Genomic DNA, 23,505 nt, shown 5'->3' with positions numbered 1-23,505 from the left:
AGTGATCTTTGAACCCTTATGTGGCCGACAGGGTACCCGGGTTCCCAGCGCCCATTTAAAAAGCACGGTGTAGAAAAAAGCAAAAAAATTGTCGGACACATAACGGTTAATCAGCGTAGCAGTCTTTTCATCATAATCATCATCTTCTTCTCCGTCTTCTTCTTCTTCTTCTTCTTCTTCTTCTTCTTCTTCTTCTTCTTCTTCTTCTTCTTCTTCTTCTTCTTCTTCTTCTTCTTCTTCAATGAAATCAAAAGCTGTTGATTTGTTTCGATGTATTTAATATCTTTTTCAAGGATTATAGAAGTGATTACAAAAGGATTTCATTAATAACGCATAGTCAAGGTAACTTACACAAATCTAACAAACAGGTCAAGGTCACAATTTTCTAAATTATAAAAATTATCGCCACAAAACGCTTAATTTTAATACTTATTACAATTTCCTCTTTTCTTCGTCGCAAAATTTATTCACTCAACTGTTGTTTCGGTTCTATTTCACAAACTAATGTTGCATGCAAGTACGCTTTCAAGTTTGGGTATTGATTTTTTTTTTTTGTTGGGATTTGAACCACTGCGACCATTATTGTGATCTATTGTGGTATACCCCTGTCTAATTTTGCATTCATACAGATGACGAGTCACCATTTAGGGTAACCGTCGTTTGCTGAGGATGCAAAGTTGCCCAATCTGGTATAATTCTAAGAATGAACTCTACAACTAAATTGGGATTTTCCAGCCAAATTTCAAAAGGACTTACGACTTCCTTGTTGAAATATTGTCTTCTACGCACAATTAATACTGGACAGTCACATAATAAATGTTTTGAGGTCTCAATTTCACAGTTACAAAAACGACCGATATCAGTTTGACACCGATTAATCTTTTTCAAATGATATCTGGCCGGGCAATGTTTTGTGAAGAGCCCAATGATTATGCTCAGAGATTTTTTATTTAGATTTAGTAATTTTTCTGTAATTTTACTAATTGGCTTTATAAACAGTTTTGACTGCCTTGCATTTTTCGTTGCAATCCAATTCGACTGTATCATTTGATGTTCCCATTTTTTTTATTTCCAACTGTATTTCACATTTAGAAACGCCACAGAAAGGTTCAGGCCCCATGAATTGAACACCTGAACCTTCTCTAGCAAGTGAATCAGCTTTTTCATTACCATCTATTCCACAATGACCTGGAACCCAGTACAGATTAACCTGGTTCATAGCGGACAACTTTTTCAACAGTCCTATACATTCCCACACCAGTTTGGACTGGCATATGAATGACTTTAGCGCATTCAAAGCCGCTTGACTATCTGAGAATATGCATATTCGTGTATGCCTGTATCCTCGTTTTAGACATACAGATGCACATTCTAAAATAGCATATATTTCTGCAAGGAAAACAGATGTCCATTTCCCCATTGGTATTGAAATATTAAGCCCTGGGCCTGTAATTCCAGCTCCAGTGCCTTCATTCATTTTTGATCCATCTGTATAGAATATAACCGATCCTGGTGAGATATTTGGCCCCCTGATTCCCATACTTGGCGGTCAGTATCAACCACTTCGAACGGTATATCTAAGTTCAGCTTTTTATCCATCCAGTCTTCGTTCATCACTAGTAATGGATTGATTGGAAAATCTTTCAGTATACTCAGATGCCCGAAAAGATTACCTTCTAATAAGATAGTAGTTCTCCTTATCCTAAGTGCACTCTTTCCAGCTTCCATTTTAACATATTGATGCAGTGGAAGCTTATTAAGAGCCGCCTCCAAGGCTTTTGACGGTGTATTATGCATTGCTCCTGTTATAGCTATACAAGCCAAACGTTGTAATTTCTCAAGCTTTTTTTGTGCAGTAAGCTGTTTAGTTTTCGGCCACCATACAAATGACGCATAAACTATCCTAGGTCTGACTATAACTGTATAAATCCAATGTATCATTTTTGGTTTAAGTCCCCATTTTCTTCCAAAAGTTTTCTTACTTATCCACAGAGCAGCAGTGGCTTTGTTAATAACCTTCTCTAAGTGTAAGTTCCAATTTAGTTTGTCATCTAGAATTACTCCTAGAAATTTTACACTCGACGAATATTGTAAGACAGTTCCGTTTATTGTTAAAGCTTTCATAGTGATTTTTCTTTTGCGAGTGAACGGTATCAAAACTGTTTTTGAAGGGTTGATGTTTAACCCCTCGTTTTGACACCACCGCCAAGTGTAATTCAATGCAGATTGCATTCTATCTGTGATGATATTATCGAATTTTCCACGAACTATTATAACTAGGTCATCTGCAAAGCCTTTAACTTCGAAGCCTTTTTCCACTAATTTATTGAGAAGATCATCTACAACAAGCGACCATATCAAGGGTGAAAGTACACCTCCTTGAGGACAACCCCTTGTGGTTTTTACTGTAATAGATGATTCTCCCAATTCAGCAGATTCTTTTCGACTATTAAGCATTTCCATAACCCATTTTTTGACCCAAGGCTCGAAATTTCTCTTTACCATTGAGTTTTCAATAGAATTGTATGATGCATTATCAAAAGCACCCTCAATATCAAGAAATGCTACAAGAGCTATTTCTATTCTGTCAAGTGTGCTTTCAATTTTTGTAACTAGCTCATGAAGAGCTGTCACCGTTGATTTGTTGGGTTGATAAGCAAATTGATTTCTGTTGAGAGGATTGTTTCGTAGATATTTTGATTTTATGTATTCGTCTAGAATCTTTTCCATAATTTTAAGTATGGTCGATGTGAGACTATAGATTGTTGGATCACGACCCTTTTGAGCCATCTTCCGTGATTTCTAATTGTATATAGTACACCAGCATACTGCGAAAATTAGCTTTTGATTTCATTAAAAGATTGCTACGCCGATGAAATATCACTTCCATCTTTCCTCAGTCGATATAATTCCTCTTAGTGCAACATCAATCCTGTTTCGTAAAAATGTTGAATGCATTTTTTTCGGTTTTCTTAAATGTTATCCTATGTGAGCAAACATATTTCCTCCAGAAAAAGGCACTCACAACGTTGCCCCCCATTTGTTAACTCAGAATCTCTGGAACACCCCGGAAAACTTCCAAAACCTCCTGAAACGTCCCTGATACTCTTCTGAAAGCACTTGAAGCACCTTAAAACGTTCTTGGACGTTCTAAAAATTCCTTATAACTGGAACGTCTCCGAAATCCCTTGAAACGCTCCTGAAGCCCCTTGAAAATCTCGGAAATCCCCTGGAAATCCGTGGAATGCCTCTGAAACCACCCCCCCCCCTAAAACGCTCGTTAAACTCCTTGAGAATCTCTGGAACGCTTCTGAAATCCCCTGAAACTCCTCCTAAAACTCCGGAATGCTTCTGAAACCCCTCAAACTCCTGCAACACCCTTGAAACCCACGGAATACCCCTGAAACCACTGCAAACCTCTGTAACGCCCATGAAACTCCCTCGAACATCCCTAAAATCCCTGCAGCACGCCTGAAATTGCTTGGAGCACCCCCAATTACTGTGGGTCATCGGAACCGTTTTCTCAGATCAAAGTTTTTTTGGTTCCGTTTCGGATCCTGAGTGTCTGTGCAAAATTTGAGCACGATCGGTTGCGTCTACACTTTGCGCATTGCAATTGAAATTTGTATGGGATTTTGTATGGGAAAACAAACTTTTTTGCATTTTAGCCATAAGTTGGAAAAGTTTGTCTGAAACTTTTTAACCAATACTGTAAAATGATAGCCTAGCATGTACTGAAAAACTTTGTTGAAGACCGCGAAGCGATCCGATGCTTGTGAAAATAGTTATAACCAACGAACCGCATGCATGTGTTTATGTTTTAACATGTAAAGGAGTAACAATAGCAACAAAATCATGCTGTTTCGCCAAGCAATGCCAACGCTATAACTTTTTTCATAAGCATCAGATCAATTCGCGGTCTTCGACAAAGTTTTTCAGGACACCCTAGGCTATGTTTTCCTTTTATCGATTACACGGTTTTAGAAAAATTCGAGCTAGTTATGAGAAAAATGCAAAAAAAAAAGTTTTCCCATGTAAAACCCCATACAAACTTCAAACGCGATGCGCAAAACGTAGACATAACCGATCGTGCCCAAATTTTGCACACTTATTTGGTTCCTGGAATGGGACCAAAATAGCTTTGATCTGATGGGATACCATTGAATTTTTTATTTTTCCATATAAACGATGACGCACTCTAACCCCCATAACCTCCTGAAAGCTCTTGCAATCCCCCGAAACTCTCTGATATGTTCTGAACCACCTTGAGAACACCTGGAACACTCCTGGAATCCCTTGAAGCGCGCCTCAAACGCCCATTAAACAGTTCAGGTAATGCGAGTGTTCATCAATTGGATCATAGATGCATAATGAAACTGCAATAAGAATAAATAATTTATCAAATGAACGATTGGTAAGATTTTGGCTTTGCATTCAACAGATCTCTTGAACAGAGGTTCCCAAACTTTTTGCTACCGCGGCGCTTTTTGAAATTCCCAAAAAATATCGCGGCGCACCAACAAATTATACCAAGAAGTTTTATCATTTAACACTTGGTCGGCGTAAAGTACAACCGTATCATGCATTTTTCAATAATTTTGGGAAAATGCCTGCCGAAAAGCTCAGTACTGTAGAATTCTTTTGCTTATTTTTACTTTCCAAAAATTCGCCTAGTCCTCTCTAATTTACTGTTGACCACTTTCAGTCAAAAATTTTAAATACAAATCTCAAACCTTCAACCTTCTTATAATAAAAAATAGATAGAATCGACAAACTTTGAATTTGGCAAATAAAAGGAGGTTTTTCAAATTTAAAGAGAAATAATAATAATAATGATTGTACGACATTTCCCCGAAAACCAGTTCCCCGAATGAAGTTTCCCCGAAAGTTTTTTCCCCGAATGTACCGTTTCCCCGAAAAATGTTTCCCCGAATGTACCGTTTTCCTGAAAAGATTATTGCATATGCTATTTAACATTGACCCAATGCACAACTTGGGGCATCCGGTCTTTAGGAAGTACGTTAAGCCGAATGGGTTGCGAAGCTGAAGTTCATAGGGTAGAATGGGTCAGTAGGCCGTCTTCTTAATTTTCTTCATAAACGATGTTAAAATTTGTTTTCGAAGGCTTAGAAGATGTTTGAGTCCCTTGAGTGTTTTACATTCCTCGAATCTAGGGAATTCTATGGATACTGGAATATACTTTCATGATTTTACAATATTCTTTTATCCTTTTCCCTTTTCTCACATAGGTGATTTCTTGGTGTTGATGTTATACTGTTACTGAAGTACTGATGATCAACCCAAGTAACATGTTGATATGCAATTAGTCTTGTACAGGTTTTGAAAACCGCCATAAATCCTTCTATCTATTATTTTGGTTTTATTATGGTTCTAAGAACCTCTTCTAGTTTATTTGACTAAACAATGTTACTTGGAAAGTGATCTTTCTGCCAACATTCCATCTGAAAATTTCGCCTCTTTTTATAACACGCAGTTGTTTTTAGTTGTAATATTGCATAGCTTATTGATGGTAGTAAATTTTCGGTTCCGGGTCATTTGGCCGAACGCAATTTGGCCGAATGTCGTTTGACCGAAAGGGTCATTTGGCCGAATGTCATTTGGCCGAACGCCATTTGACCGAATGCCATTTGGCCGAAAAATTAATAATTCCCGTCTCAGTATAACTCGAAATAACAGCCTATGATTCATAGAAGGAAAAATCTTTGATGATATATTGGCAGTTTCAACGCCAACTAATCTCTGAATATTAAAACTAAAAGGAATAGCATATGATTAAAAGAAGGAAACACTTCTGATAATCATATTGGCAGTTAGAATGTCAAAACCATCCTCTGAATTATTTTTATCTTGATTCGGCCAAACGACATTCGGCCAAACGACCCTTTCGGCCAAATGGCCGGACACCAAATTATCAAACCACTGACTGTCCCATGACAGATTACCCTTCTTTGAGAAGTCGGCTATTCTTTTGAGTATTGGGTTATATATGATCAAACTGGGTTTTTCCTTAGCTTTCAACTCAATCGTAATGATGCTCGTCCGGCGTAATGATACTTTCGGCCGAATGATAGCAACCTAACGTACTTTGGCCTGAAATACTTCTGCCTTAAGATCCAGCAGCGTCTTTTTGGCTAGATTGATAACCTTTTATTTAACAAAATGTTCCTTCTTTCAACATAAGGCTGTTCTTTCAAGTTGAACTGCTAAATCAATCACCAATAATTTTACTGCTGCTATATTTATTTTTTTTGTGACCGACTGTTCTAGTAGGTATCTTTAGGCGTTATAGCAGAAATCTTCATCAAAGATTCTCCCTTCTTTCATCATATATTGTTCTTTCAAAATATTGCCGGCGGTCTAACTACTAGTATGTTCTGTAGAAATGTCAATTCCAAATGCTACTTCGGTTATGATTGATCCATTGATTTACAAAAAAAAACTGAAGAATGTTTAGCTTCAAATCAGTTTGTCAAACAAATTGAATTACATTGACTTTTGTTTTAAAGCCTGTTAATACTTCCTAATAGACTTCCTTCGTTAGCAAGAATAGACTTTACAATGACAATGAACTTTAGCAGGTTACTACCACAATCACGATGACTCGTTTTAAAGGTATTATGCGTTGTTGATTTTTTTTTAAATAACGAAGCAATATTTTCAAAAAAGCGGTTTTCGTACACATGTAGAGTATGGATCAATGTATCTTCCCATTTTTTTGTGATGAAAAAGTTTTCCATTTTTACAAAAACTATTTTTTTGTTACAAAAAAATGGTTTCTGCAAAAACGAAAAATATTTTCCACTACGAAAAAAAATCAGAAGATGCCTTGATCCATCCTCTACATGTGTACGAAAACCGATTTTGAAAATATTGCTTCGTTATTTAATAAAAAATCAAAAACCAAAAAGTGAGGAAATGCTTCCAGTTTCGCCTTAAAGGGCGTTTTCATAGATTGAAAATTCAAAAATAAATAGAAAGAACTGCCTATGAATAAAAGAAAGGAAAATTATGATAAGCGTGTTCTTAGTTGAGTGCCTTATCAATTTTAATCAGTACAACAGAAAAGAACGACCCATATTTTAAAATAATTAAAGCATCCTCATTGAAGCACCATGAAGAACATTATATCTCGAAGAATTCATGGTAAGAGGGAATGCACAATATCATTGAGATGTGAAAGTTTCCATGATCTTGATATTAATCAAGAAAATGATTAGAAACCAGTACTAAAAATAGTATTATAAAAATTTCGGGGAAATGGTAAATTCGGGGAGCTAGTACATTCGGGGAAACGGTTCGTTCGGGGAATCGTTTTTCGGGGAAATAACTTTCGGGGAAACTTCATTCGGGGAACTGGTTTTCGGGGAAATGTCGTACAATCAATAATAATATATTGCTTAGCGCCTGTGATAGTGACGGCGATGGCTCAAAAGGGGCACAACCAAAAAAGAAGCGTGCACGAAATCGACATACACATTGCCGCAGAATTGTTTTGAGATAGTGATGTTGGTAAAAATGTATTCCCAAAACATTTGAGACAGCATGAAGGCCGGGAGGTTGACAGTGATGATTCTTGAAAGAATTTCAAAAAGATGCTTGAAATTTTTACTGCGAATTACAAGCTATTGACAAAATCGAAAACTATGCTGAATCTTAAAAAGCCAAAATAATTATTTCAGAATCTTAAACGTAATTTTCGGAACTCCGGAAATTTAAAAATTTGGTAAAGTTTCATGAGGATATTAGAATTTAAAGTCGTAGAACATTCGATGATTTTGAAATATTTATTTTTAAACGTAAAAAAAAGCAGTCAAAGGTAACTTTTTTTCCAAGTCTTCCTATAAAAGGCAAGACGTTGGAATACAATAAAAAAGACTGTATGGCGATTCAAGTTTTACTAAACAAAAAAAAAAAACAGCAAAAAAGATGTTTCTGTTTCAGATAATAAGAGAAGTGTTAACGGCGCACCAGGGTGCCGTGGCGCACAGTTTGGGAAGCACTGCTCTAGAATGACCGTTTAGGATTCATCCCTATGTTTTGGCAATTGATCCCTATTTTAGGGGAAAAATCATGAATATCGTTCACTATCTAATATGTTTGCTAATAGTGTTGTCGTATTATGATGTGGTAGGTTGTACATTTGATTCGTTTTGTGTTATTTTTTCCCACGATTTATAATCACTGCTTTAATTTTGCACTTTTTGGATGGAGTAGCTATTTTCATCAAGTCAGGAGCATTTGATTATTAATAGATAAACTAACTCTTTGACAATTCATGATAAATGAAAATGATTCTCACGTCGTTACATTTCATTCCACTATCCCTAAAGTAACACTACTTTTTTTTCTCTAAAGATACTTTACTTCCTAAATCAAATTGCAAGGTTCAGAATGACTGAACTCACGAAATTGTGACTAAACAAATAGTGCGCTTAAGGTTAGTTGGTTAACACTTATTAAGAATAATCTATTTAGATTAGCACTAAAGGCCGCACTACCTAATGAAGCTAAATAACAACTCGTGACTGATTAGCATACCTTAGTTTTTTTCGTGAACTATAAAAAGTCAATCGTGGATAAGCCAATAAAAGTATTTCTACATGGTTTGAACTTCTGTGGATTTAAATTGAAAGCCGTCTTTAACACTGCGTCGGCCACTCCGTGGTTCGGCATTTTTGCGGTATTCAGCGTATACACAAATCCAGCCTACACACTGTGGATGTAATCTTTTCTAACCTTTGGCGCGCCTTCGATGTTCGACCACCATCATTCTTTAGGAAAAATAAAAACCGGAATTTCAAGAGTTTCGCTGAATTCCCGTAATATGTATAGAAATGAATTTCGACACCAACTAAAACACGTTTTAGCAACAACAACAACAGCGGGTCAGACGGTTCTCATTGGTGGCAATATTTTCGATGATAAATATGCCGGATGCATTGAACATCGCGAGAATCTACCGTTTCGGTTCACTATGGGCAATAATATTTGTCTTGCAATATGTAGGCCACGAGCGCGCGATGTGAGAGTGGCGTTGTGTCGTCGCTGACGTTGACAAACTTCAGAGGCGAAGGGAAGGAAGTTCTTATCGTAAGCAGAACAGGAGGACATTGGATGAATTCGACGAACTCACCGAACCGAGCCCGATAAGATATCGATAGCTTATCATGCGTTTAGCTAAGATGAATAGAATCTTAACAACTTTAGTAGTGGCCGGTTTGTGTAAATTTGTTGACCAGTAGCGCAGTTACAGCTGAAAACTGCATTTAGTTCGTGTTTGAATGGATACTCTGTAGGAGTATTGAATTTTGTTCTAGAAATTCTTGTTGAGCTGAAAAGTGCTAGTGATTTCCGATCCATCTGAATTTTAGTGTAAAATGTGCGTCATTTAGTGAATCCAGCTGATAAATTTTATAATCAAACTCCCAATTTTTACGCTTGGTTCCCCGTGACGCTCCACAGTGCAGCCAATCGAAAATCAAGTGTTTTATAGTGAATCAGAAGATACTAACTCGGAAGACATTGTGTGAATTTTCCAAACCAGTTTGTGGGATTTCAATGTCGTCGATGCAAACGAAGATGGATTCATCACGAGGTACGTGCTGGACCGCCTATCGAGTTGATAGGCTGGCTGCGCCGAAAACTAGTTTGAAACTTCCTTGATCTGAAGTGGCTTTTGACTTCTTAACAACGCGTGACTGATGAAGTGCTGCAGGAATTTCAAGTTGCGCTTGGGTTTCGCTGCTTAAATTTCCCACTGAGGAAATATTATCGCTAAGAAGGAATATTCCACTTGTATGGCGATTAATTAACTCAATGTGTAATGAGCTTCATCATAGTAGCAATTATCTAAAAGCTATGGTGGTTTAGTAAAATATGGGTTTTTCGAAGAACATCTGTTTCAATTTTGTTTTTGAGCTGTTATCAAACCAAACGACCTGAAAATTTTCCGAACCGATAAGAAATGTTTTTATACATTTTGATTGTCTATGCAGCACATGATCAGTACCTTGTGAGATTGGAAAAATATAACTAGGCCAAGACAAAGTACTAGGCCGAATGGTTTACTACTGATGAATGATTGGTACTAATCATTTGTTGTATGCAATAAAATTGTATAGGAGGAACATAGGAAAACTTATCATAAATAAATCACAGAGTTCGATTTTTTTCACCGAACCATGGAATTCAAAGCAGATTTATCCATAAGCCCAGTTCCGTGTTCAAAGGGAATCACTCAAGAAACTTCTTGATCAATTCCTGGCAGAAACTTTCTACGGTGACTGCCATTTGAATTGTCATTTCATCGCAACTGCGTATTGCGATCGATGAAAAGCGGTTTCTCGACCGATTCAAGCAAGGAATTTATCATGCATCAAGGTAACCTAAGAAATTTCTTCTGAACTGCAAACAGCCCTATAAACACAAATATTAAACTTCCGGGACACACGTTATGCCATGATTAACAACATAGACGAAATTGTGCATTTTGGCAGCTTTGTTCTTTTCGTCAAGGGGGTTTTTAAAAGTTGTGGAACTCAGAGTTGACCTCAAATCCTTCTCAATCAAGCTGAATTATACGATCAAGTTTCAGGAAATCTGGTCGACAAGAATCTCTCATGATGAAGGGAACAAATATACCGATAATACCCATCGTCACTCTATAATGGTTTTGGAGATATTAACATTTTTCGTCACTCTCGTATCTGGGCTCGCTAAATTTTCAATATGTTTGTGCAAGATTGTTTCCTTTTCTTGTTTTCAATCTTAAACATCTGAAATAACCTTTCACTCGTTGCAAGAAAAACCATGAAATTTTCGTCATTTAATGAGGAAGCCATGCGTAAGGATTGTAAGTAGATAATGCAAAACAAAACGTCGAAATTTCTTTGGAAATGCTTTAAGGTTTCTGTTCTTATTACTAAGATTCCACAAAAGCTTGATATGCGAAAAAGATTTCGTCAACCGAACGACACACAAAACTGAAATGACTTCTTATTATGTACTCGATCACTTGAAGCCAACATTGAGTAGCATGTTCAGCTTCGTGAATATTCTGCCGCGCCTGGGGAAACCAGAAACGCTCTGAATCGGTTTCGAAACCGAACCGCTCTGAAACCACCTGAAACTTTTCTGAAACTCCCTGTAACGCCTTAAAACGCCCTCTGAATTCTCACTAAACCTCTCTTAAACTCCCTTGAACTCTCCTGAATCTCCCTCTCCCTGAAACGTCTTGAAATCACCATGAAATCTCGTGAAGTTTTTTTTAAAGCTTCAAGAATCTCTCTGATGTCCATATTGTTTAAAAAAAGTTGTCTTAAAAAGCCTCTGAAATCTTCCATAAACTCCTTTGGAGGCCTACTAAGCCCCGAATGACTTCACCTTAAAACCTTCTCTAGTCATTCTCCTCCTAAACCGTTAAGTATCCGAAGAACATAACATTGTTTTTTTTTTTCTACACCAATTTGTCTAGTTTAGCCCATTCTGCACATACACAGCCGTTCGTTGAAAGAATCCTGGAAAACTATAAAATCGACTTCTTCCACAACCTTCCTTATTATGATTGCAGCACATCTGAGATGTATTAGGGGGATTAGGGGCATAATGGACACCTAAGCAAATGGGTGCGTTAGGCCTGTATAACAGAGTAAAACTTAACACATTATCTGTTGACTTACAACTTTTACTTGTTTCCTACGTCTTTCAATCATTTACAGCAGGTAGAATGTCTTAATTGTGAAGAAATAATGAATTGTAAACCGTGTGTTTTTCAGGGCTGGCAGGAAAGGTACGGGGCGAAATGGACACCCATCGGGGCATAAATGACACCCCTGCATATATGCTGCATATATGCTAATTCTTGGGTTACATCGGCCAGTTAAGTAATTTGCCTACGGAGATCAATACCACAGATATAATACTCCATCTTAGACGAGTTTACATAACATCAAAGTAAATTAAATAAACTTAAGGCTAACATAATCGGATTTATTTTTTCCTAACTCTCTAAAACGCCTAACAGTATGCAATGTGCATACATCCATTCGTAATTACCAGTGTTCATTTCGCCCCGAATCGACTACAACTTTAAAATTGCTATTTTAAGTAAATTCTGATCAAAAATAAGTCTTCATCTTTTGCTAAATCTCCGTATACATGTAGATAAGTTACGTAGTATAAATAAGTACCGTAATCCGGGGTAACATTGATCAGAATTTTCGATCTTTCTTGAATAATTCTCTTGTTGAAGTAAATGTTACATGATTTATATTTTTTAAAACAAGTACTGGCCCTCTGAGTATGTGTTAAGCTATTCGAAAAAGTATTGTGAAACTCTAAATCATGTTGAAATAAGCTTTTTAATCTAATTTTTGATTTTGTAGATTTGGGGTAACATTGATCATGCCAGTAATCAATGTTCGTTTGTGTTAAAAATACCCTTACTTACTAAATTCGGGGTCGCTGATTTCGAATATGTTGTCCAAATTTTTACAAGTTATGCACTTTTTTAGTTATTTTGAGATTGAAATCTTCCAAATCGCGAATAACGCCTAAAGGTAGGCAATTGCTCAAGGAATTGGTAGCCTACTTTTAATAAATCGTATATTTTATTACAAAAAAGCATTTTCATAAAAGTTTCGTTTATTAAATCCAACTCTAGGATATCATATTGAAGTGATACAGTGATTTCTATCCTCATATTGTATCTAATATTCATGCCAAGCATGAATGTTTGACAATGTATCTCATTGCGTTACGGAACACAGTTATGGAAAAATCGATTTATTTCAATGTTTATGAAATTAAATTTTGAAGAATAACATGTCATTTAATAGCAAAATAACAGCAGATTACGATATACCATTCGATAGCAGAAACTGATTCAATGTAAAATACTTGTTTGAACATTTCATGAGGTCGGTCAAGCCGATCAATGTTACCCCGCTGATCAATGTTACCCGGATTACGGTAATGTTAACGGTGAGAGTGACGTTGCTAAGAAGATTAATGTCACTCTTTTCTAGAAATGGGGCACAGGTATTTCCCATGTGCCCAGGCCCTAGTGTCTAGGTCTAGGCTTTAGCGCTTTTAGGCCTTTTTTGGCATCAAAATCATTTTTTACCCAAACCGTGCAGTACACCAGCGAGCTTCTGTCAACGTGATGCAAAAAGAAGGTTAATAAGTTTTCCTCCCTTTACACAGAAATATGTATAAACTAGCTGTACTCGGCAAACTTTGTCTTGCGTTTTTTGACGTTTCAAGTTTCTATCCAAGACCAAGTCCCCGGTCACAAAATGTATGGGAGATCAATTTTCAAAAACTCTCAATTTTTCCATGTTTTTTGCCTCATAAACCTTCCTTGGGTGAAAACTCACACAACAAAACTAAGACGATCAAAATCGGACCTTCCGTTCGCAAGTTATGCACGGTCCCACGTATGCCACTGCATTTACAGTAAAACCTCCATGAGTCGATATTGAAGGGACCATCGACTCAAGGAAATATCGAGTAGTGGAACAAAAATCATTTGGAAAGTTTTTTGAGGGGACCATCATAGTAACCTAGAAATTATTTTTCAATATGGACAAAATTACCTCCATGAGTCGATATCGAGTCAAGGGACATCGACTCATGGAGGTTCGACTGTATATATATATATATATATATATATATATATATATATATGTTCGCATATGCGAGAAGCGACACCTATATGTCATCACGTTACACCGCCATTCATCTGTTCATCGATTACCGATTCGACGATACAACAGACAGCTTGCGTTTCTTGACGTTTCTGGATTTCCGCCTCTTCCTTCTTCCATCAACTGACGTCTATAAAAGGGGCCTCCAAAGCGTATGCAACCCTCTTTTTCGTCATCGAGTGAACCAACAGGTGGAGTGCCGATCAACATCGACGAGTGGTTGCAACGAGAGAATGTGGTCATCAAGAAATTATTGAAGTGAAAGTGAATTATGAAATTAAATTAAGTAAATTAGAACTGTAGAGTAAAAGTAACGGTAAATAAAAGTAATTAATGAAGTGAATTAGGCAAAAATAAAGTGAACTAGTAAACCTAACCTAACTGTGTACGTGAGAGACTTGCAAGAACTGTATCTGAGTGTAACGGTGAAGAACGGAAATAAAATTGTGTCTCCAATCGCTGAGCAATTCGACACTGGTCCTTCGAGCCGGATAGCGTGAACTCCGCTAGTCCGTCAGCCCGGAATCTTCGCCGGACCTACCAGATCTACGCCCGCCACGTGCCAAGGAGGTTAACCGGTTGGAAGTTCTATACATACAAGGCATTCGAACTGCCTTGAGCAGGTAATTATCTTTCCAACACCCCTATCCCTTCTCCGTTGAGCTGCGCGGTCTTCCGCCTTCCAGATTCCTTCGTTTCCTGGACATTCTCGTCATCCCACTACGCTACGCGCCCGTCACGTGTCAAGGAGGTTGGCTGTCTAGAACATTCTATACAAGGCATTGAAATTGCCTTACTAAGGTAATTAGTATTCCAACACTTCCACCCTCTTCTCTTTTGAGCTGCGCGGTCTTTCGCCTTCCAGATCCGTTTACTTCCCGGATTCCTTCACTGTATCGCCACTATGTCGTCAACGGAACGACGCATCAAGGGCCTCAAGACGCGTTTGAAGAGCCTACTAACCTCGTTCAATCTCATCAAGACCTTCGTGGAAGACTACCAGGAAGAGCGGGATTCTCGTCAGGTCTCGGTACGTCTTGAGCACCTATTGACCCTCTGGAGGGACGTCAACGCAACGCAGGCGGAACTTGAGACGCTGGACGACGAGGGTTTGGACCAATATCTGAAGGTCCGCACTGACTTCGAGACCAGCTACTTCCACGTAAAAGGCTTCCTACTGTCCGTTAACAAGTCTGCTGAACCCGCCTCACCATCTGCCTCTCGCTCACCCGCTCAAAACCCGCCAACTTCGTCCTCGGTACGACTACCCGACGTGAAGCTGCCCGTGTTCTCCGGTCACCTCGATAGTTGGCTTAACTTTCACGATCTGTTCGTTTCTCTCGTCCACTCGTCCCATGAGCTCTCCAATATTCAGAAATTTTACTACCTGCGGTCTTCCCTTTCTGGAGATGCCCTCAAGCTGATCCAGACTATCACAATCAGCGCCAACAACTATCAGGTTGCGTGGAACTTGCTAGTTGACCACTACCAGAACCCCGTTCTGTTGAAGCAGTCTTACGTAGACTCACTTTTCGAGTTTCCTTCACTCAAAAGGGAATCTGCTTCGGAGTTACACTCTCTGGTCGAAAAGTTCGAGGCGAACGTCCGAGTACTCAAACAGTTAGGGGAGAAGACGGAGTTCTGGGACATACTCCTAATCCGAATGCTGAGTAGCAGATTGGATCCGACAACCAGACGTGACTGGGAGGAGCACTCGTCGACTAAGGCCAACGTTGCGTTCAACGATCTGACGTCCTTCATACAGCGTAGAGTCACCGTACTGCAGACGATCAACAAGCCAATCGAAGTTCTGTCCCAGAGTGCCCCCAAGAAGCCCGCTCATCGCTCCGTCGCCAGCCACGGGGCCAGTCAGCCCAACTATCGCAAGTGTCTCGTCTGCTCTGACCATCATCCCTTGTACCTCTGCGCCGTTTTCTCAAAGATGACCATCGAAGACAAGGAGAAGGATGTCCGACGCCACCAACTGTGTCGCAATTGCCTCCGTAAAGGCCACCAAGCGCGTGAATGCCCCTCGTCCAGTACCTGTCGCAAATGCAGAAGCCGTCATCATACTCTACTTTGTCCCGGAGAAGCCCTTCCAGTGTCTGCGAACTCCAGAACCTCGGAAGCTGTCCAACCAAAGGCACCCTCTGTTCCCGTCCTACAGGAGCAACCTAGAAACTCTGCCTCTGCCGGATCGCCCCCCGTTAGCTGCGCTTCTTCCGGTCTGAAACCGAAAAGCGTTCTTCTGGCCACCGCAGTGGTCATTCTCGTCGATGACAGTGGAGTCGAGCATGCCGCAAGGGCCCTCTTAGACTCCGGCAGTGAGTGTTGCTTTATGACCGAGTCGCTCGCTCAGCAGATCAAGGCTAAACGCACCAAGATCAACGTTCCGATAACCGGCATCGGACAGTCCTCGACGCACGCCAGGCACAAGCTTCAATCGACCATTCGCTCTCGTGTCAGTGGATATTCTACCGCCATAGAGTTCTTGGTACTGCCGAAGGTCACCGTGAACCTACCATCCACATCCGTCGATGTCTCTTCCTGGGAAATTCCGGACGGAATCCAACTCGCAGATCCGTCGTTCCACGATACGCAACCCGTTCAGCTCGTATTGGGAGCGGAAATCTTTTTCGACCTCTTCAAAGTTCCCGGTCGGATTCAACTCGGTGAGTCGCAACCAAACCTTGTCAACTCCGTCCTCGGATGGGTTGTATCTGGAGGAATTTCCAACTGCCGACCGACATCTGTCACGGCCAACGTCGCTACAGTCGCCGATCTCCATCGCCTCATGGAGAAGTTCTGGACAATCGAAGAAACCAACGAGTCTTCCAACTACTCCGTCGAAGAAGCCGCTTGTGAGGCTCACTTCCGTCGTACCGTTTCTCGCTCACCCGAAGGCCGCTACATTGTTCGACTTCCGTTGAAATCAGACGTTCTCGCAACACTCGGTGACAATCGCCGATCTGCTCTCCGCCGTTTTCATCTCGTCGAAAATCGTCTGTCACGCAACCCGGAACTAGGTGGTCAATACCGAGAATTCATGCGAGACTACGAGGAGTTGGGACACATGCAGCTGGTCCACGACTATGAAACGCCACCCTCACCTACCTACCATCTGCCGCATCACGCCGTCATCCGTGAAGACAGCACGACCACCAAGGTGCGTGTGGTCTTCGACGCATCCTGTCGAACAGCAGAAGGATCATCCCTAAATGACGCGTTAATGGTAGGACCCATCGTCCAAGAAGATCTTCGCTCGATAATCATGCGCTCTAGAACCCATCCCATAATGCTCATCGCCGACATAAAGCAAATGTTTCGACAGATACGAGTCGATGAACGAGACACACCACTTCAGCGAATAGTTTGGCGATCATCGTCGGACGCACCTATGGGGACCTATGAACTGAAGACCGTCACATACGGCACTGCTAGTGCACCCTTTCTGGCCACCAGAGTACTCCAACAACTCTCCGAGGACGAGCAAGACCGATTTCCGCAAGCCGCTCAAGTTCTGCGCAAGGACTTCTATGTGGACGATTTGTTTTCTGGAGGAAAGACTGTAGCGGAAACCATCGCACTCCGGAGACAACTTGACTCCTTGCTGTCTGCTGGGGGTTTCGAACTACGAAAGTGGGCATCTAATGTCGAAGCTGTTCTAGAAGAAGTTGCTCCCGATAACCGAGCTCTCATGACGTCAGTGGACCTAGACCGTGACCAATGCATCAAGAGTCTGGGACTTCATTGGGAGCCTGCGACCGACCATCTTCGCTACAAAATCGACTTACCGACGACCAACGACACCCCAATCTCAAAACGGATAGCTCTTTCCCAAATAGCGCGCCTTTTCGACCCACTTGGCCTAGTGGGTCCCGTTATAACATCGGCAAAACTATTTATGCAGGCTCTGTGGACCCTGAAATCCGACGATGGAACAATATGGGGTTGGGATGAAGAACTACCACCTTCCTACAGAGACAGTTGGCTCAACTACACTTCACAGCTGCCACTTCTGAACGAACTGCGCATCGATCGTTGCATCCTCTGTTCAAATCCCACTTCCATCCAACTCCACTTTTTCTCGGATGCATCAGAAAGTGCATATGGTGCATGTTGCTACATCCGATCCTCCAATTTCGTTGGCGAAACTAAAACGGCACTGCTGACTGCAAGGTCTAAAGTCGCCCCCTTAAGGCGACAAAGCATCCCACGTCTCGAACTCTGTGGAGCTTTGCTAGCAGCGGAGTTGTACGAGAAGGTAACGGCATCCTTGAAACTCACAGCCGAAACATACTTTTGGGTGGACTCGACGATCGTCATTTGTTGGCTCAAATCTACACCGTCAGCGTGGACCACCTTCGTAGCTAACCGCGTCTCAAAAATACAGCATGCAACACAAAACTGTCCTTGGAATCATGTTTCGGGGCAGCAAAATCCAGCGGACCATATCTCTCGAGGACTTCCAGCGGAAATTCTGTTAAACGACGAACTCTGGTGGAAAGGGCCACAATGGTTGGCACTAGAAAAGGAATTTTGGCCAATCCAGCACGCGACGTCCGACCTCGACTTCAACAGCATCCCCGAAGCAAGAAGACCACCCACAATTGCAATTGCAGCCGCCACCGAACCATCTTTCATCGACCTGTTTATCGCCAAGTTCTCCAACTACAACAAAATGTTACGAGTGACTGCCTACTGTCGCCGTTTCCTCCTCCATCTGCAGCGCAATCCAAGACCACCCACCACAATCATCACCACCGACGAAATGCAAGCAGCTGAAGCGATAGTGATTCGTCTAGTACAGCAACAACTTTTCGCTGCTGAATGGAAACAGCTGCAACAATCCCTGCCAGTCTCATCGAAATCACGAATTCGTTGGTTTCACCCTTTCCTTTCCTCCGATCAGCTGATTCGTATCGGCGGACGACTCAAACGGACACAACAACCCTTCGATAGCAAACATCAAATTCTGCTTCCATCCGCCCACGCAATCTCTACCCTGCTCATCCGCTCTCTGCATGAAACTCATTTGCACGCCGCACCACAACTGCTGCTCAACATTCTTCGTCTGAGGTATTGGATAACCGGAGCCAGAAGCTTGGCCCGAAAGATCACCCAACACTGCGTCGTCTGCGTCAGAGCCCGTCCGAAACTCGTCCAGCAGTTCATGGCTGAGCTCCCAGTCGAACGAGTAACAGCAACCCGACCATTCTCAATTACTGGGATCGATTACTGGGGACCAATTGCACTCAAACCAATCCATCGTCGAGCAGCCCCCGGTAAGGCATATGTTGCAGTTTTCGTTTGCTTTACAACGAAAGCTGTGCATCTCGAGTTGGTGGGGGACCTAAGCACCGCCAAGTTCATCCAAGCCCTACGGCGCTTCGTCGCTCGCCGTGGGCTGTGTGCAGAAATCTTTAGCGACAACGGAAGGAACTTCATTGGTGCTGCCAACGAACTACGCCAAATCATCAACAGTAAACAGCACCAGAAATCCATCGCCGAAGAATGCGCATCAACTGGCATACGTTGGCGATTCAACCCTCCGAAGGCCTCTCACTTTGGAGGACTGTGGGAGGCCGCGATCCAATCCGCCCAAAAACATTTCCTGCGAACCTTGGGGACCCAAACGTTAGGCATGGAGGACATGCAAACACTTCTCTCCCAGATCGAGAGTTGTTTAAACTCTCGTCCAATTGTTCCGCTGAGTGATGACCCATCAGACTTCGAACCACTCAGTCCGGGGCATTTCTTGACCGGTTCGTCCTTAAAGGCAGCTCCGGACATCGATGTCACCACAATACCAAGTAATCGGTTGAACAGCTATCAGCAAATCCAAAGGTTACTGCAGCAGATTTGGCAAAGATGGCACACCGAGTACTTATGCACACTACAGTCGCGAACCAAATGGATCAACCATCCCGTACCGATCCATAGGGGCCAGCTAGTCGTCGTAAAGGAAGACAACACTCCGCCGCTCCATTGGCCCACTGCGCGGATTATCGATCTGCATCCAGGGTCCGATGGTGTCACCCGCGTCGTCACGATAAAAACATCTGCTGGAGAATACAAGCGTCCGGTCTCGAAAATCTGCATTCTACCAGTCGCAGTACCCGATGACAACAAACCAGAGGATCATCAACAAATGACACCCAGCGATATCTCCAGCCAATCATAGCTTCGTCTACCCGTCAACAGTCGATGAAGTTGTCCAGCGTAGAACACCTAAAAATAAACAAATACAAGGTCCTTTTATGAAAAGGACAAGGTAAGCACCTGTCCTATAAATTTAGCTTCCTTTGAACCCGCTACCGGGTCTTATGTTTTGATTCCAGTTCTGCAATCATTCGTCGCACGTGCATCAATTGACGTTTCTCATCACAACATCGGCATGATCGACAATCGAGCAACATCATGTTGAACATCGAGGCAACCGTCAGAATGCGATCTTCGAAGGGGCCAGGATGTTCGCATATGCGAGAAGCGACACCTATATGTCATCACGTTACACCGCCATTCATCTGTTCATCGATTACCGATTCGACGATACAACAGACAGCTTGCGTTTCTTGACGTTTCTGGATTTCCGCCTCTTCCTTCTTCCATCAACTGACGTCTATAAAAGGGGCCTCCAAAGCGTATGCAACCCTCTTTTTCGTCATCGAGTGAACCAACAGGTGGAGTGCCGATCAACATCGACGAGTGGTTGCAACGAGAGAATGTGGTCATCAAGAAATTATTGAAGTGAAAGTGAATTATGAAATTAAATTAAGTAAATTAGAACTGTAGAGTAAAAGTAACGGTAAATAAAAGTAATTAATGGAGTGAATTAGGCAAAAATAAAGTGAACTAGTAAACCTAACCTAACTGTGTACGTGAGAGACTTGCAAGAACTGTATCTGAGTGTAACGGTGAAGAACGGAAATAAAATTGTGTCTCCAATCGCTGAGCAATTCGACAATATAGATTACCAAATTAGGTCACATTATCACGATTAATTTACACAAGAGGTTCTCAAACTTTCTCAGTGGGTCGCAACTTTTGATTTTTATTGAATTTGGTGACTCACCAGAATGTATTTTCATAACATACGTCCGCCTTTCTCACACTAAGGGTCGCGAACCACCAGCCCCATAAGAAATACACGCGTTGGTAAAAAAGTTTGAAAAAGGCAAAAAAATTTGGGCTGACTTTTGAATAAATTCATTTTTTCGCTCTCATAGGTTTAGATGAACTTACGTAACGTAGCACAGTGCTCTTTTCGTTTCTCTAAGTCAAAATTATGTTAGAGTCCACAAGTGATCAGTTTCAGTAAACTGTATGTCTTAAGAATTTAAGATATGTTTGAAAGTTTCTAACACAAATCAACCCAGTCTGGTTCCATGCAACATTACAGGTCACCTTAGATTTAAGGTACTCCACCACACAATTTTGAACAAGACATAGAATTTATGAATAGTCTTTGGAATAATTGTGGCAATTAAGTGCTTTTGAACTAAAAACTTTCAAAATTTATTTTAAAATATAAGGAAATAAAATAAAGAAATAAAGCATTTTGTATCGTGTTTTCTCGAAACAATGGTTAACCCATCAAACAGATCCGGTTGAATATGCTTTTCTATATTTACGGCGAGTGAGTAAACATCAAGTAGAGTTCTCAAAATTATAAGGCTGCTGTCCTATTGAAATTTCAAATCAGATCCTTCATACTCAGTTATTTTACTTTCGTTTTACTGAAAACACTTTTCAGCTATTCTGATTTCTGTTAAAGTACAGATTATTGAAATTCAGTACAATTTTACTAAAATTAAGCTTTACCGGAGTTTGGTAAAAACAGAAAAGTCGGTAGTGGTTCGTTCGTTGATTGATTTCTGAAATTGGCTGATTTATTTTTTAACTGAACTTAATGTGTAAATCTAACTGAAAATGCTACACAGTTCGAAAAAAAAACTGTAAATTTATGACGGATCGAATGTAACAAAAGGACCCCGTCATATATTATGGAAATTTTTTTGTGATCTTCAAATTACATTGCAGATATCTTTTAGAAAATATAAATAAAATTTGAGCTCAGAGCAAGAATTAAACTCAGATCCTTGGGGCGTGAGTAGCACGCCCGAGCTCCCTCGGCTATCTCTGCCTGTTGTAAAGCAGACAGTCAAAGTTAAACTGCTTCTACCATAGTGCACGCATTCCCGACATACTCCGGCTGCTGCAGAGAGTGCTGAGAGAGACAACGTGGAAACCGCCACAGCTGCGAGGAGGGTGCAAAATGTTCATAGTCATTTACTGAAAACAGCACGAATTTGAATGATTCTGCACTGAATATTCAAAACAAACAAATTCATATACGCTATCCCTCTTCACACAGTCAGTCAATTCGTAGTCATTGAATATGTAGCCGATCGAGAAACATCTTCATAATTACCTACGTTTATGGCTACGATTCCTTCCAAAAAACACTTCACAACAATCAAATGGGAAAATATCTGTGTGAAGCATCGTTAAATGTAATCGAAACGTTAGTACTTTATCAGCAATTTAACACTTTGTAAGATGTTTGCAAATATTCATTGTCTTTCATTCAGTTGACAAACGAGTATCGAACAATGAATATGAATATGCAGGCAAGTGAATGAAAATTGCCACACAGTGAACTTCAACTCGTCTGCTCGAAAATTTTACGCCCTGGCTGAGAGCAGCCGTTCATTTAGCTGATGACGGAGAGTGGCTGGCATGATTTATAGTAAATGCATGTAAATTTAAAGCGAATATGCATTAAAATCTGTGTATGTCTTAAGAATTTAAGATATGTTTGAAAGTTTCTAACACAAATCAACCCAGTCTGGTTCCATGCAACATTACAGGTCACCTTAGATTTAAGGTACTCCACCACACAATTTTGAACAAGACATAGAATTTATGAATAGTCTTTGGAATAATTGTGGCAATTAAGTGCTTTTGAACTAAAAACTTTCAAAATTTATTTTAAAATATAAGGAAATAAAATAAAGAAATAAAGCATTTTGTATCGTGTTTTCTCGAAACAATGGTTAACCCATCAAACAGATCCGGTTGAATATGCTTTTCTATATTTACGGCGAGTGAGTAAACATCAAGTAGAGTTCTCAAAATTATAAGGCTGCTGTCCTATTGAAATTTCAAATCAGATCCTTCATACTCAGTTATTTTACTTTCGTTTTACTGAAAACACTTTTCAGCTATTCTGATTTCTGTTAAAGTACAGATTATTGAAATTCAGTACAATTTTACTAAAATTAAGCTTTACCGGAGTTTGGTAAAAACAGAAAAGTCGGTAGTGGTTCGTTCGTTGATTGATTTCTGAAATTGGCTGATTTATTTTTTAACTGAACTTAATGTGTAAATCTAACTGAAAATGCTACACAGTTCGAAAAAAAAACTGTAAATTTATGACGGATCGAATGTAACAAAAGGACCCCGTCATATATTATGGAAATTTTTTTGTGATCTTCAAATTACATTGCAGATATCTTTTAGAAAATATAAATAAAATTTGAGCTCAGAGCAAGAATTGAACTCAGATCCTTGGGGCGTGAGTAGCACGCCCGAGCTCCCTCGGCTATCTCTGCCTGTTGTAAAGCAGACAGTCAAAGTTAAACTGCTTCTACCATAGTGCACGCATTCCCGACATACTCCGGCTGCTGCAGAGAGTGCTGAGAGAGACAACGTGGAAACCGCCACAGCTGCGAGGAGGGTGCAAAATGTTCATAGTCATTTACTGAAAACAGCA

The 23,505-nt window shown here is 40.5% G+C and overlaps 3 protein-coding genes across 5 annotated transcripts in view; 2 read left to right on the top strand and 1 right to left on the bottom strand.

Annotated features, from left to right (window-relative positions):
- LOC109403057 (tyrosine-protein kinase transmembrane receptor Ror) overlaps positions 1-23,505 on the bottom strand; it is a 278,655-nt gene that overhangs the window by 77,715 nt on the left and 177,435 nt on the right. The window lies entirely within an intron of this gene.
- Positions 1-23,505, top strand: part of LOC109408655 (G-protein coupled receptor Mth2) — a 149,405-nt gene that overhangs the window by 29,484 nt on the left and 96,416 nt on the right. Inside the window, exon 1 of one of the 3 annotated variants that reach the window (XM_062852351.1) lies at positions 9,222-9,616. The exons of the other annotated variants lie outside the window; for them this stretch is intronic. The gene's annotated coding sequence lies outside the window, so the exon portion shown is untranslated. Of the gene's footprint in view, positions 1-9,221; positions 9,617-23,505 lie in introns of those variants that run through there. 3 annotated transcript variants of the gene reach the window in all.
- On the top strand, positions 13,702-22,757 carry LOC134288230 (uncharacterized). Its single transcript, XM_062852350.1, has 2 exons — positions 13,702-20,001; positions 20,069-22,757. Exon 1 carries the CDS (start codon positions 14,632-14,634, stop codon positions 19,909-19,911), a length of 5,280 nt encoding a protein of 1,759 aa, XP_062708334.1. The 5' UTR covers positions 13,702-14,631; the 3' UTR covers positions 19,912-20,001; positions 20,069-22,757.

The sequence above is a fragment of the Aedes albopictus genome, chromosome 2, assembly GCF_035046485.1.
Source record: "Aedes albopictus strain Foshan chromosome 2, AalbF5, whole genome shotgun sequence".
NCBI classification, from domain to species: domain Eukaryota; kingdom Metazoa; phylum Arthropoda; class Insecta; order Diptera; family Culicidae; genus Aedes; species Aedes albopictus.
The sequence above is the reverse complement of the archived record's forward strand: the minus strand, read 5'-3'. Positions and strand labels throughout refer to the sequence as shown.